Source organism: Thalia democratica, chromosome 6 (assembly GCF_965202585.1).
Source record: "Thalia democratica chromosome 6, ktThaDemo2.hap1.1, whole genome shotgun sequence".
NCBI lineage: Eukaryota > Metazoa > Chordata > Thaliacea > Salpida > Salpidae > Thalia > Thalia democratica.
Window position 1 is genome coordinate 17,392,560 of NC_139170.1, and position 14,355 is coordinate 17,406,914.

Below are 14,355 nucleotides of genomic sequence, written 5' to 3' on the forward strand. Positions count from 1 at the left end.
GTCTTATTGAGAGCGGAGAACTCTTTTCAATTGCATATTCTGGAAGCCTTATGTATTCAATTTTTAAGGCCCAGTTTATGTAAGCAGAAAAAGTTCGTTTACCAAACTAGACTTTTTTAAATCCTTATATTAGTAATTTTAAAGTAATTAGTTTCTTGTTAAACTTTATTTTTAAGCATAGTTTTAATTTTAAATTTTTATCGCTTCTTTATTTAGATTGTTTTAATTCTACCGAGTTTTATTAGTATACCAAATTTGTTTAGCATTAGAACTTATTTAATTTTAAACTTTTGATTATTACGTCATTTTATATCTTAAAACTTTAACTGCAGTATAATTTTATTTCAATTTGTATTCATTGCAATCCAGTAGGAAACAATTTCTGACGAGTCCTATTTGAAAGTACTTAAATAAATTTAAACAAAATGAAATGCACTCTGTTATATATTTTTAGTAAGTTATGCACCGGAAAAAAGCTGTTCAAAAAAGTTTTGCAAAACGATTTACAACATTTTTTGACGCAGAACAATTTAGTATAAAATATTTATTTATATGCCTCTATTTTTATAAATACGGTTATAGGTGGAAATGCATTATACAATGGTGTAAGTATGATACAAGACTTTATTTATTTAAGTATGATGTTTACATCATTTACAAAAGAAGCTAAAAAAAGGTATGTAAAACAAATTAACTATATAGTTAGGTCAAACTTGACTAGTTGTTTCATAAAATTAAAAAATTATTGCGTTTTTATTTAATACGACTTAATTACTGAAACATCAAAGTTAACAAAATAATTATTGTTTCTGTCATCGTTAAATTAAACCAATCATAGAAACCATTGGTGATATAACAAGTTTTATAGATCTAACGATTGTAAAACATTTTTTTACATTTAAATCTTCATTAATTTAGCACCACAGTTCTATAGGGGATGATGGGAATTTTTAAACTAATGCTTATAGAGCATTTTTATTAAAGTCATAAGACAAAATCATAACAAGCTCCGAAGTTGATGCCCGTTGGAAACTATGCAATCAACTCAACGGTAGTGCCGGTTTAAATTAGCTGGTTAACCAAGTTTAAATCGTATATGATACTTAATCTAGATTCATATTAGTTGTCAAAGTATGAAAAAATGGTAAAAAAATTGTAAATTTGTAGTTGCAGAAAATCAAGTCGTCGTAAAAATGTTCAAGTTAAATTCAATCGTCAACAAAAAATATATTTCTGTAAGTAAAGTCTTGTTAGTTTGTTTAATTTAATTAAAGCAAACTCTCACCAACTTTAAATATAAAGGGCTTTACCAATAGTGAACTTTTCTGCTTTAGTAACTTTTATTTTACTAAAATAAAGCTTTTGAATTTTGTTTATTATAAATATTAGTTAACAAAAAAAGTATTTAAAAATATCTATTACATTACATTCCGAACTAAAGTAACAAATAAGTTACAAACGATATGATAAAATAAAATAAAAACTATAGTAGTTAATTACACAATAGCTTTAATGTAGACCATGTAAAACAACATGAGACTGACGCAAATAAATCGCTGATAATTAAACATTTAACTAAGACAAAGAAAACATCAGCGAAAGTCTATGAAAGCCAAGACCTGGACTTACTTGTGCTGTGAAACAAGGTCACGATAAGTACCAGCTTTTTTGCCCAGTAGACAATGCATCAAATTAAGGGTGAGCAACGTATGGCCTGCAGAGCAAAATTGACACGCCCAAAAAAAAAAAGCTAAATTAAGTTTGTTCTAATATATTAAGCATGTTAATCCGTTCTACTAAACCAAATTGTTATAATTACACTAGAAAAATATGGCTTCAGTGTACAGAGAAAAAAAGATCTTTTAATATGAGTTAGGTAGTTGTGTAGTTTTTGTTAAATAAATGAAAATTAAATGCTCCGTTCTGCAAAGGACTATTTTTCTCGACTGGCCCGCTAACTGAAAACGTGGCCCGCTTGTATATTAAGGTTGCACGGTAATTTGGCAAAGCTGATCATACATACCAGAAAACGGTAGTTGACAAACCGTTTGTAGATTGACGACTGCAAGTTTTTTATTGCGACTGACTGACGATTTTCGAGCTTTAATAAAAACGAAACCCGAGTCTTAGTCTACTGAAAGCTTGTGATCTGATGATCGAAATGGTATGATCAAAACTTTATGTGTAATTACGGCATTGTCAGTTTTAATTTGAGGTTATAATTGACGCTAATTTGGCTGGTTAACTAGTTCTAATACGAACACTGATATAGTTGCAAAACATGCTGTTTTCAGTTTGAAGAAGTGGACTTAGTAGTACTAGTGCTAGGGTACAAACAAAGTTAATACCCTAGCACTGAAGCATCCGATTATGGGTGTTGTCGAAAAACAGCTTTAAAAAGTTGTTCTTATTCGCTTTTTGTTTTTAGAATGTTTAAATTACAATTAAAAGATATAGCTGTTTTTAGGTTTAAATTTAAACATGTAAGTAAATTTTTATTAAGTTGTGTAAATAAATTTAAGACTTAATTCTAAAGTCTTTTCTGGTAGGAATAAATGCTAGTTTTTCACATTTTCTAATGACTTATAGTTAAAAAAGGTAAAAAATATGAAATAAATTATAATTACAGTACTTAAAGTTATAGCATTGTTGCATTGTATAGTGCACGTAGAAAGAGAACTAAAGCTAACAGCAAAAATATTTTAGTATTTCTAGTAAAAGAAGTGTAAACGATAAAAACTCCCTATACTGAATAAATTAGTAAGAATAGTAAACAAAACAAAATTTCCTTATTATCAAGTGGTTTATTAAACAAAAACGAAAAATTGATCAAGATTTTATGGTTTAAGGACCTAGATACACAAAACAGTCATCGAGTTGCATACCCAACTTAATCAAAATTATAATGGGCTAAAAAAGAAAAAAAAAAAACTTAACAGTCAAAATTTAAACTCTAAAACAAAAAAATATGAAAAATGAGACTATTAAACTTTACAACATTAAATATTTTTCTAAAAAATAAATATTTAAATAAATTAAAATTATATTTGTATAATAGGTCTAACATTATATTATACACACATAAAATATATATTGAAATCTACATTAAAAGGTTAAGTTTCAATCTGAAATGTTTTTAATTTTTAAATTTATCAATATTGGCAAACTAATATAAATTTAAATTATAAAATTATAAACTATGTTATAATTTTAGCAAACAATTTAACCTTTTATATTATTTAAAAGAAAATTTGAAAATTTAAATTAGTTAATAAATTTGAATATTTTTTTAAAAGTATGTTTAAGAATTTAGATTCTATTATCAACTTATTTTAACTTAAAAAATAAGTAATATCAAAATAAAGCTATAACATTAAAATAAAAATAAAATTAAAAAAAATGCTGCAATATTTAAAATAAAACTTTCAGTTTTTACAAACTTGAATAAATGTCTTAATACAGCAGTTTAACTAAACCAAAATAATAATGTAAAAAACCACAAATAAATACTTAAAATAATAATTATTTTTTGAATAAAAAAAATAAAATAAAAAACAATGACAATCATAAATAAGTCAACCTGTTATTAGTTTCGAATTTTATAAGTAATTTTAGCTCATGATTTAAATAGCTAACTTTCTTTTTTTCTTGCTAAAACATTTTTAGAGATTATTAATTTAATTTATACAGATAAAATGTAGACTATTAAATTAAATTGTTTACTAATAAACTAACAAGCTACAAAAAACAATCAAATGCTATTTATTAGTATGATAAATTTTGAAATACATGTTAAAAAAGGACATTTAAAATATTTGGCTCTAAGACCTGGTGCACAGAGAACCTTTAGGTTTTCAAGTCACACAAAACGGATACCATTTAACGTTTTGTCCAGAGACATAAATTGTCATTGAAAGATCATTAGACTATATGTTGAGAAAAATTTAGTTCAAATGAGCAAAATACTGCTCTTTTTTATTTTGGATTACAATAACAAGACACTTTAAAATCAAATTTTTCATAAGTCAATTTAATAACAGTAAGCCTTCCTTTCTGTTGTTGCTACATGTGTGTTAAAGGGGAACTGCTCAGTTCCTATCCGCGATCATTTCCCACCCAATCAAATCTGATAACTGCTTACCAACCAAGGGTTAGGGATCACATAGATCAAAAAGAGTAAGATAAAAAATAAATAAATGAAAACCAAAATGATAAAAAAAGTTAAATGAATGAGGAGTTTTTTTATTTTGGTGGGAGTTGTGCGCGCATGGAAAATGATTGCTGGTGGGAATTGTAAGTATACTGTCTTATTGAGCAGAAGTGGGGGGTACTTATACAAATATTATAGCTATTACTACCAGTATTTACATAATATTGAAGTATAGCATAGGCACTGTACCAATTACTTTAATAGAATTAAATTTAAATTTTTAACTATCTATAGTTAGTCCACACTGGTAGGAGTAATCATATGGTTGGATTGTTAAAGCTCGGCAGATACTTTATGATTTTACCACACTTAAGAGTTTTTAGTGTTGAGATTTTAAACTTGTGAGTGTTAGCCAAATGACATGTTACCAAGGGATTTTTTTCAGTTTTATAAATAGTTTTTATTACTATTTGACTTTAGTTTTCAAATCTTAAATAGCATTACAGGTGATGCAACTTGCTTAACCTTAAAAAACTTTATTGTTGTAGAGAAAAGAGTAAGAGTGATGTTTTTCTAGCAAAAATCAAACCAAAGTTTTTTAAAAGAGTACTTAAATGATATGAATTTAAATCAACTCAGTTCCAAGACTTTTCTAGTATTTTTTCCTATTATAATTTTCTATAATGGTCCTTAATGGTTTTTTTTTTGGTAAAATGTGTTAAATTTTTGTGATTATTTTAAAATTTATTTTAAAATTTTAGCTGAAACTTATCTTAAAGGCACACTTGACAATAAATAATAGCCTATTTTCTGGTTATCATACTGTGTTTTTGTTGTCAAAACAATAAATTTACATATAACTTTCACTAATTCTTTGGTATAGTTTTTATTTGATCTCAAAACTTCTTAATTTATTTTAGCTTTTAAGGCATATAATTTTTCACAAAACTTAGGTAATAAAAGTTTTTACTAAAACTATAACACATATTTTTTCCGTAATTTTTATGTAAACTGTGATCATGCTAATTTTTATACTAGTAAATTACTTAGGTTGGCTAATGTAATAAGCTTACTAAAGCTAGTTGTTATAACTTATTTAAAAAGGCTCAGGACATTTTAAAAATTATTGAAATAATAATGAGTTAATTTTTTTCAAAAATCAGTAAATGTTTTTTTTTCTAATAATTTTGTTATTTAATTTTTATTTGTTTACGTATAAAGTTATACAGTTAAAAATAACTTTTTGTTTGTGCTTGGCAGCTTCTAAACAGATACTTATTTTGCTTTTTTATCATAATAAAAGTACGAATAAATAAATTAAAAGTTTTGAGTTAGAAGACAAATATAGATAAAAAGCAATTTTAAATTTATTAAAAATTTTTGTAAATTAAATGCTTTAATAGAATAGAATTAATGAATACTTTTCAAATGCTCTTAATTTTCATACTTAAGTTTTTTTGATTTTATTTGTGGAGATTTCAATTTTTAAAATGGTTTAGTGTAAAAAATGTTGTTTTAATATAGTCAACAACTTACAGATGTACAAAAAATCTATAAAATAAACATGAACCGCTTTTCTAAAATAGTTGGTGGTGCTGCAACTTTATATTGCTCACACTTAGTAGCTAGGAATTTTAAAGAAAATTCGTTTGTTGAAAAACCTTTCAATTTTCATCATATCAACCCAATTAGTTCAGGCCTGATTCAAGCTGTCAAATGCAAAGCTGTTGCTGAAAATATAACTTCTTTAAAGACAGAGTCTTCAGATGATATAACTGTTGAATCAAGCAATGAAGTAGATTCTACTCCAGAAAGAAAAAAGAAAACTGGTTTTAAGGTACTGTTAAAGGACTTGATATTTGTTTGTTTAAAAAAATTAAAGTTTTCATTCTGTAACCAAGTCTTTATATATTCTATAAACTATAGTACTTTTTCATAAAAAAAAATATGGTAAATTATTTTTAAAAATACAATACATGCTTATTAAACTTTTTATTCAACAATCAAAGGTGCTTTATTAATATTTGAAAAATTTGAGGTTGTTAAGTTTGTTAACCTTTTTACAAAAATCTGAAAAGTTAAATAACATTTTTAAATTCTATAAAAACCTGCTTGCAAATAAGAGTGATTGCTAATTTTTCTGAAAAATGTTAAACATCCCCCTTAAGTAGTATGTTTTATTTTCTGCACTTTAGAAATAGATAATCAAACACAGTTAAAAGTTTTAAAGCATGTGTTAAATGAATCAAAATCTGAAAAACTAAATCAATTTTTTTAACACATTTTTTTTTATTTATAACTTTAATACTTACATAGAATAAATGTAAATTTACATTTACTTTTGTTTTAAAAATATTGTAAGCTTAAGTTATGTACTTTACTTTTGGTGTAACTTTTACATAGCCTTTTTTAATTATACTGTTAATTCTAGTGATTTTTGAGCAAGCATTTTTCTCTGTTCTAAAGTAAACTTGATAATATAGCTAGTTTATAATTAAAAAAAATGCTACAGTTTTGTTAAAGTACTTTGACAGTCAATTAAAACATAGTAATTAAGCCAATGAAATAAGTTGTATAATATTTTTTACCCTCTTTATTTCTATTCAGCAATTAAAAAAATTTAGGACAGGAAAATAATTGAATATGAAAATCGTATCAGAGCCTTCTCTACACCTGACAAAATATTTAGATATTTTGCAACTTACAAAATAATATATGAAACTGGTGATAGTGAGATATTTATGACTCCTGAAGATTTTCTCAGGTCTATTACTCCTGGGCAAAAACAACCTGAAAAGTACGGATTAGACAAGTTCAAGGTAAGTTTTATAATTTTTTTAGCTAGCATACTTGTAATATAGTATTAAAAAAACAGTAAATTTTATTTTTTTTAAGTTTTTTTTTTATTAATAAAAGTTAGTAAATAACTTTATTTTCAAGAACCATTTTCTTTAATATGTGAAAGTAAAAAAATACCTACTAATCAAAAACAATAGGCTAATTTGTACTTAACTTTTGTAGTTGTTAATGTTTATATTTACATAAATTTTAGCATAAAAAAGCTTCAAGCCTTGTAAAAACTTTGAATGAGTGTAATGAAACAAATTCTGTGGACAGCTCACAATCTATTTTCGAGGTACTTGGTGAAAATGGATTGATCAGTTTCAGTGATTATTTGTTTTTGCTAACAGTGAGTTTTAGTACAGTGTTTAATTTATGTATTAACTTCTTTTTGTATGCAAGTATCTACGAATTAAAATAAGACTTCAGTTTTCAACCACTAATTCTAAAAGCAATTGTGTATTATTTTAATTATACTTTATGATAAATCTATAAAGGCTCTCCAGTAAAACTGAAAAATCTTAGCTATTAGAAGGTTAAATGTGACTAAAAGTTAATTACTTTATCTTTGTTTTACTTCTTTAAACAGAAGTTTTTCGATTCAACTTAAATAAATTCTTTTTATTAACTTTATTATACCATTTCAATTTAATTCTTGTACAAACGCTTTTTATTTTTTTTTACTTCTATGAGAGTTACTTTTTGAACTATGGAACGTTCAATATAATTCTATAGTATTAATTTATTAGCTTTATATAAAATAATTTTATATAAGTGCTTTAAATGTGTTTTATTTTGTTTTAATGTTATGATTTATAATTACAACCATTTTTATTTGAAAAAACTGTTTAAGTAGCATTAAATTCTTAGAAAACTCACATTATTTATTCAAACTCGACTTAACTATTTTAAACTTTTAGGTACTTGCAACTCCGCAAAGAAATTTTGAAATAGCATTTCGTATGTTTGATTTGAACGGAGATGGTAGAGTTGATGTCCATGAGTTTTATCAAGTGACTACCACTGCAAGAAGCCAGACAACTGTTGGTATGAGACATAGAGACCACAAAAATACTGGCAAGTATACGAAGTATATTATTTATTTCCAAACACTTGTAAAGGCACAATTCATAAAACTTTGCCTTTAGATTTATTTTGCCTTAAAAACAATAGCAGTTGAATCCTTTTGAAACATAATACTAATCTATAACATTTTTTTTAGGTAATGTAGCTAAGTCGTTTAAAGAATCTAACTCGGCCCTTGTAACATATTTCTTTGGACCTACTGGTAAAGAAAAAAAACTTACTGTTGACAAATTCGTTGAGTTTCAAAAAAAACTGCAAGTTAGATGATTAATTTTTGTATAGGTGGTAGCCTAAATATGATCATAGTATTTAAATATATAATTTTTAGAAATAACAAATTATTATTTTTTAATTTTTTTTAAATTTACTTTATGGTACATTAACCCCTTTTTAGTGTTTTAATTTATTTGAAAACGCTGTTAACAACAACTTCAATTGAGTTAGAATTTTTTTGTCAAGTATAAGTTATCAATAATAGTTTATATATATTTTTTGTATCTCTCTATTCATGTATTACATCCGTTTAAAAAACACATGTTCTAATATACTCTTTTAACAGTTAGCAGGTTGATTTTGAAGATAGCTTGTATTAAATCCAGAAGAGGGTATACCTTGTTGTTTTACAAGTTACTCTTAGTTTTCGATTTTTATTTTAGCTATTAGACAACTTTACGACTTAAAAACATCAAAGTAATAATTCAGATCTACGAAATCAAAGTTATGAGCCCAATTTATTTTAATATAAGGCACCAGATAAAAAGGCATCAAATGACTTTTTAACTTTAAATCTATTGTCCTTTCAATTTTTTTTTTCTAATATTCAAAGTTAGTCTACTTTTACTGTTTAAATCTTGTATAAATAGATTTTTATTCAATAGAGTATTATAATCGAGTTATTAGATAAAAGTTTGTATGTTTGGTATTATGTGCATACCTATTAAATATTTCCTGCTAGTTAAAATTTCTTTTGTAAAAAAAATAGTTATATTTTTAGTTAGCATTGAAATTTTCGAGGAAGATAATAATTATAATGAGTCAATACATAAAAAAAAAATTATCAAAAAAATAGAAAAACTTAGTATATCTTATAATATAGTTAATTTTTATTATCTCCAAAAATTTACTCTTACTTTATACATGAAGCTTTCAAATATTTTTTTTTTAATGTTTAAGCTTCTCTAAGGCCTTAAAAGTCAATTAAAACATCTAAACTTTGAATTGTTTAGTTAATGATAGTACTCAAAAAGGGCTTATTATGCAGTAAAATAAATTAAGTTTATTTTAGCCAAACATTTAAAACTAGTTGATAAAAGAAAAGTATATTTTGTAAGTTTGATAGATAGACTATACATCATTAACATTAAAGGAAGATGTTTTGAAGTTAGAATTTAAAAAATATTTGGAAGATGAAAGCGATACAACGATTACTGAAGATAAATTCATAAAAATGTTACTGACGTATTCTGGTCTCAACCCAAAAAAGCAAAAATCTATGCTAAAAGTAAGAGTTTTTTTTTTCTTTAATTTAAACTGGATTTGACTTTTTTTTTTAATTTAGTCAAAATATATTGTGTTATTCGAACTTAGTTTTAAATCACAATCTTACTAACACCTGTAATCTATTTTTATTAAATATAAATCTAATAAAAACTAGTTTTTGTAAAATCAAGTAAAAAATGATTTTTTTTTAAATAAAATACTAATGTAAAGTTAAGTTTACATTTGTGTTATATGAATCTATAAATTACAAGTATGTTTTTCTTTATGAACTTACAGCGAGTGAGAAAACAGTTTAGCGATGGAACGAAAGTTGGAATTTCTTTTGAAGAGACAAAATCATTTTTTCTTTTCATCAAGCAAATTCATGATGTGGATCTAGCTTTCGATTTTTACAGAGTTGTCGGAGCTGAAATTGACATGGAAACTATGAAAAGAGTTTGCTGTTTCATATATCTTTTTTCTATAGATACTATTACCTATCAAAAATTCATTAGTGCATAAATTTTTGATTTAAAGCGTATTTTTTGTCAGTGTTTTAATAATTACACAAAACAAACTTTTTTATAAAAGACCGAATTTATGATTTAGCTTGTTATTTTTTATTATAAATAATTTAGCTTGTTAGATAAATAAATGAAGTTTAATTATGCAGTAATCTAAGTAGAGTTTCAAAATTTTGTGTTGTATATTCCAGTTTTATCTAAGTTTCACCAACATGCTTATGTAATTCAACTTGAACGATCTAATTTGTATTTTAACTACATCCATCATCATTTTCTTTGAAACAATCATAGACAACATAAATTAAAGTTACTGCATATAATAGCAACAGCGCTCGTTTTAAATTAACCAAGCACCGCTTCAGGTCGCCAAAATGGTTTCGGGTCAGGTGATTTCCGACCACGTGATCGACGTCGTGTACGCCGCCTTCGACGACGACGGCAACGGAAAGTTGTCGGATCGCGAGTTCGTCCAGATCATGAAGAGGAGGCTGATGCGGGGGTTGGAGAGGCCGAAGGACACCGGATTCTTCCGGCTGGTCGACGCCACTTGGAAGTGCGCCAAAGAAACGAGCTGGAAGTTGGTTTTGTCAGCTTTGTATTGGTAGTATTAAACAATAGAAAAGTAAGCTTTTTAAAACAGCAGCAGTTAAATTGTAGGTAAAGTGTAAGTTGTTTACTTTGTCCACAGCTAAGACGTGTTGTTGAAAAAAAAGTACAAGTTGTAGAAGATATTTTTTAGAGTTAAGTGTGTAAACTTGAGATTTAAAGAAGGGTTCGAAAAAGTCTTAAAATAATAAATAACTAATTGAATAACGAAAACAAGTAAAACAGTATTATATTTTTGTCAACCGTTTTGTAAATAAGCCAAGCCAACAAATTAACTGTAGAAAAAACTATGTTCTAATAGTAAATAATTTTTTTATTTAAAAATTATTATAGATGATGTGTTAAGACGTTAAATCTTTAAAGATACAGACAATCCAGCCAATTAGAAGTTAAACGTCTAAATTAAAAATTTATAGGTTTAGATAGTCTAAATTTGAAAATAAATATGATAATAGTTGTTGGATATTCTTTATATAAACATTCATTAGAGTTATTAGTTGTATGCATTAAAACTATGCAAAATTTTGACCATATATAAAGTACTTATTAATGTTTTTTTTAAACACTCATTAGTATGTTTAAAACAAATCTTGTATAACTTAAAACGAGTTTTTATTAAAAAAAAAGTCAATTTCAGATGGGTTTTACTTTTCATAACAGTTTTGTTATGAAAGCTTAAAAGATAAATTTCGGCTAAACTATTTTATACTTTTTTTCTAAAATTACTTTTACATAAGATTAATTTTAACTATTTGTTTCTATTTCATAACAGTTTTGTCAGTTATTAACTGTTAGTTTTGTTTCCCAATACTTTTCTATGCATGTGATATATAAAAAATATTTTCCACTAAGGAGATATAGTCTGTTTTGATATTGTCCTTTAGTTTTATCTTGTTTAAAAGTCTTACTTCCCCCTTATTTAATAAAATTCCATTAGACACTTGTTTGTTGTATAAAATCAATAACATGTTTTATTGACATGATACTTGGACTTATACATGTGACCTCAACAGAAATCAATAAAAAAGCACTTGCTACGCTACCACTAGTTTTGTGGCTATAAACAAGTTGTAAATAATTTCTTTAATATTTTTGATTGTATCATAACGGCAATTAATGATAATGTTACTATTAAGAAATTTTTCAAGTCTTTTTATATTTGATTATGTTCTTAAAAAATTGTGTGGATTTAACTTTGTCATATCAAAAAACTTATTTAAAATTAGCGACCATAAATTGCAAAAAAAATATCTGAAGTACAGCTTTATACTTTTATTAAGTTAGTATACTATATTATAACTGTATATATTTAGGCTAAAAAGTGTTCATTAGATATTTGATTTTTTTTTAAGACAAAAACAAAGTTGATATTTATTTAATTACTTAAAAATGTTTATGTTATTTATTAATTACTTAAATATTATGTAGTACAGTATTTTTTATAATATAGTTTACTTTTTATAGTTTATACACTAAAAACTGTTTTGTAGTTTGTACATCTTGATTTAAAAAAAAAATTAATCATAATTGTTATACAAATTTCAGATTCCCGTGGTCAAGTGATTGAATACATTATAAAACTTTTTGCACAACGTATATCTATTATAAATATCCTTGCATTTTCTAATCAAGTTTTTTTTAAATGCTGTGTTTTTTAACTTGAAAAAGCTAAGTGTAAATATTAACTTTTGATGCAGTAATTTATTCAGTGATTTGTATTGACTACGTTTTTGATTTAAAAGTAGATGTCAGAAATGCATAAAACTCAGTAAAATAAAATAAATTATAAAGTTGTTTTTTAATTGTCGATTTGATTTTTTTTTACTCTATACACATAGTTTTTTTTTTTCTTAATCAGTAGTTTATTATTTATTTTATATTTACCAATAAAATTCAGTATTTTCTTCAATACCAAGTTTTGTATTGATTCTATAAATTAGTAAATACAGCTTCTTGTAGTTTTTTCATTCGTAATTTATAAAGTTGTTTACAATCACAATAAAAGTAGTTTAAATTAAAGTTATAGGTTTCTGATGGACTCGTTCTAACAAATATTTATTGCTTAAACACTTAAAAGTTTATTAATATTTCAACTTAACACAATAAGAGTGTAGTACTAATGAGTTAACAAAATTTTTTTTTATAAATTTGATAGATAAGCTAATAAGTATAGTCTATAAAAAAGTTAATTTTATTACAAATGTTATCTAGTTTATAGTTGAAGTTTGATGTATTTTAGTTTTGTTGAAGCGTATTTTAGAAAGCTAGAAAAAAAAAACTGATACAGAAAACTTTGTTTTCTTTGTATAAATTCATTTATTTTTCTAGTAATAAAATAAGTACATATAAAGCTCTATAATTTTCAATCAACAAATTATAAAAAAAATGATTTGTATGTTTTCAGGAGTTTATCATGGTCTTATATTTTAACCAAGCATTAGTAATGACCCGCTAACAGCCGAAATCGGCTACCCATAGCGTGGTCACGTGATTTTTATTTAATATACGTGGCAAGAATAAACGATTTAATTAAGAACAATTATATTTTTTTGTCTTTAAGTTGTTGTTGTTTTTTCGTCCTCTTGGGCTTGCTGAATATTTTTCTATCTTACCCAGTTATTTAAAAATTTGAGTTCGCAAAGTTTTGAGATTAGCTATGTCAACCCTTCAATTCCTAATATTAATCTCTTCAGGCCAAGCTTAAAAACTTCTTTGTAACGTTGTTTTGGTCGACAAAAATAACGCTTGCTAACTACCAACTTTCTGCAAAACAAGGTTTTTGAAATGCGCATACCTGTAATTTTTAGAACAATACCAAGCCTGCGCTGGCTAAGGGTGGTGAGATAAAAATGTCTCAGGCCTTTATCGTTGCTTACCTTAAGTTGCCGTTAAATGCGAAATACTCGTTTAATGAAGGTCTTAATTATCAATTCTAATAAAAATTAAAAGTCCTGGTTTAGATGGTTTAATATGTATCAAATGGTATAAATAAATGATGAACTATTTTATGTAAAGTTATTTTTAATTAGTTTTAAGTACTATACAACACATACAACTTCTTGCATATATAAAAAGGTATGATACTTCAGACGTAAATTAAAAGAGAAAACTAAGAACTAAATTGTTAAAAAACAAAACTCAGTTTCAAACCTAATAGAAGTTATAAAGTTAATGGTGGTTTTTTTCTAAATGTTTTCTACATACTGTCACAACAAATTTAAGAGAAAGCAATACGTTGCACGTTCAGGTTTAACATATAAATCAACTTCTGAAGACATTTGCTTTGATATGAGTTCTGGACAAGACGTTAAAAGGTATCCGTGTTGTGCGACTCGATAACCGAAAGGTTCTTTGTGCACTAGGTCCTAGGACCAAATGTTTTGAGCGTCTTTTTTGTCGTTCAATAAACTATAGTAATATTAATAAAAACTAATGTCCTGATAATTATATTACTAAAAAACATTTTTTCTTATTGATTTAAGAGAACTCGTCGTTAAAACGGATAAAAATAACTTTCAAAGTTACTATATTATTTGTAGTACCAATAAAGTTGAAACTAAAAAAACTTCACTACAAAACCTAAACAAATTGTTCATTAAATTTAAAATTAACTTAAAATCTAGTGTTTAAAATGAAATATTAATAAATTTAATTTTGTAACTTGTTATT

General features: G+C 25.4%; 1 protein-coding gene across 1 annotated transcript; it reads left to right on the forward strand.

Moving 5' to 3' along the window:
- Positions 1-5,692: 5,692 nt before the first annotated feature.
- LOC145838655 (calcium uptake protein 1, mitochondrial-like) lies at positions 5,693-12,595 on the forward strand. The gene is made up of 9 exons (XM_082946279.1): positions 5,693-5,987; positions 6,775-6,969; positions 7,203-7,340; positions 7,912-8,068; positions 8,214-8,335; positions 9,444-9,578; positions 9,854-10,012; positions 10,443-10,657; positions 12,232-12,595. The coding sequence occupies exons 1-9, from the start codon at positions 5,715-5,717 to the stop codon at positions 12,251-12,253; spliced, it is 1,416 nt and encodes a 471-aa protein (XP_082802405.1). The 5' UTR covers positions 5,693-5,714; the 3' UTR covers positions 12,254-12,595.
- The last annotated feature ends 1,760 nt before the right edge of the window (positions 12,596-14,355 follow it).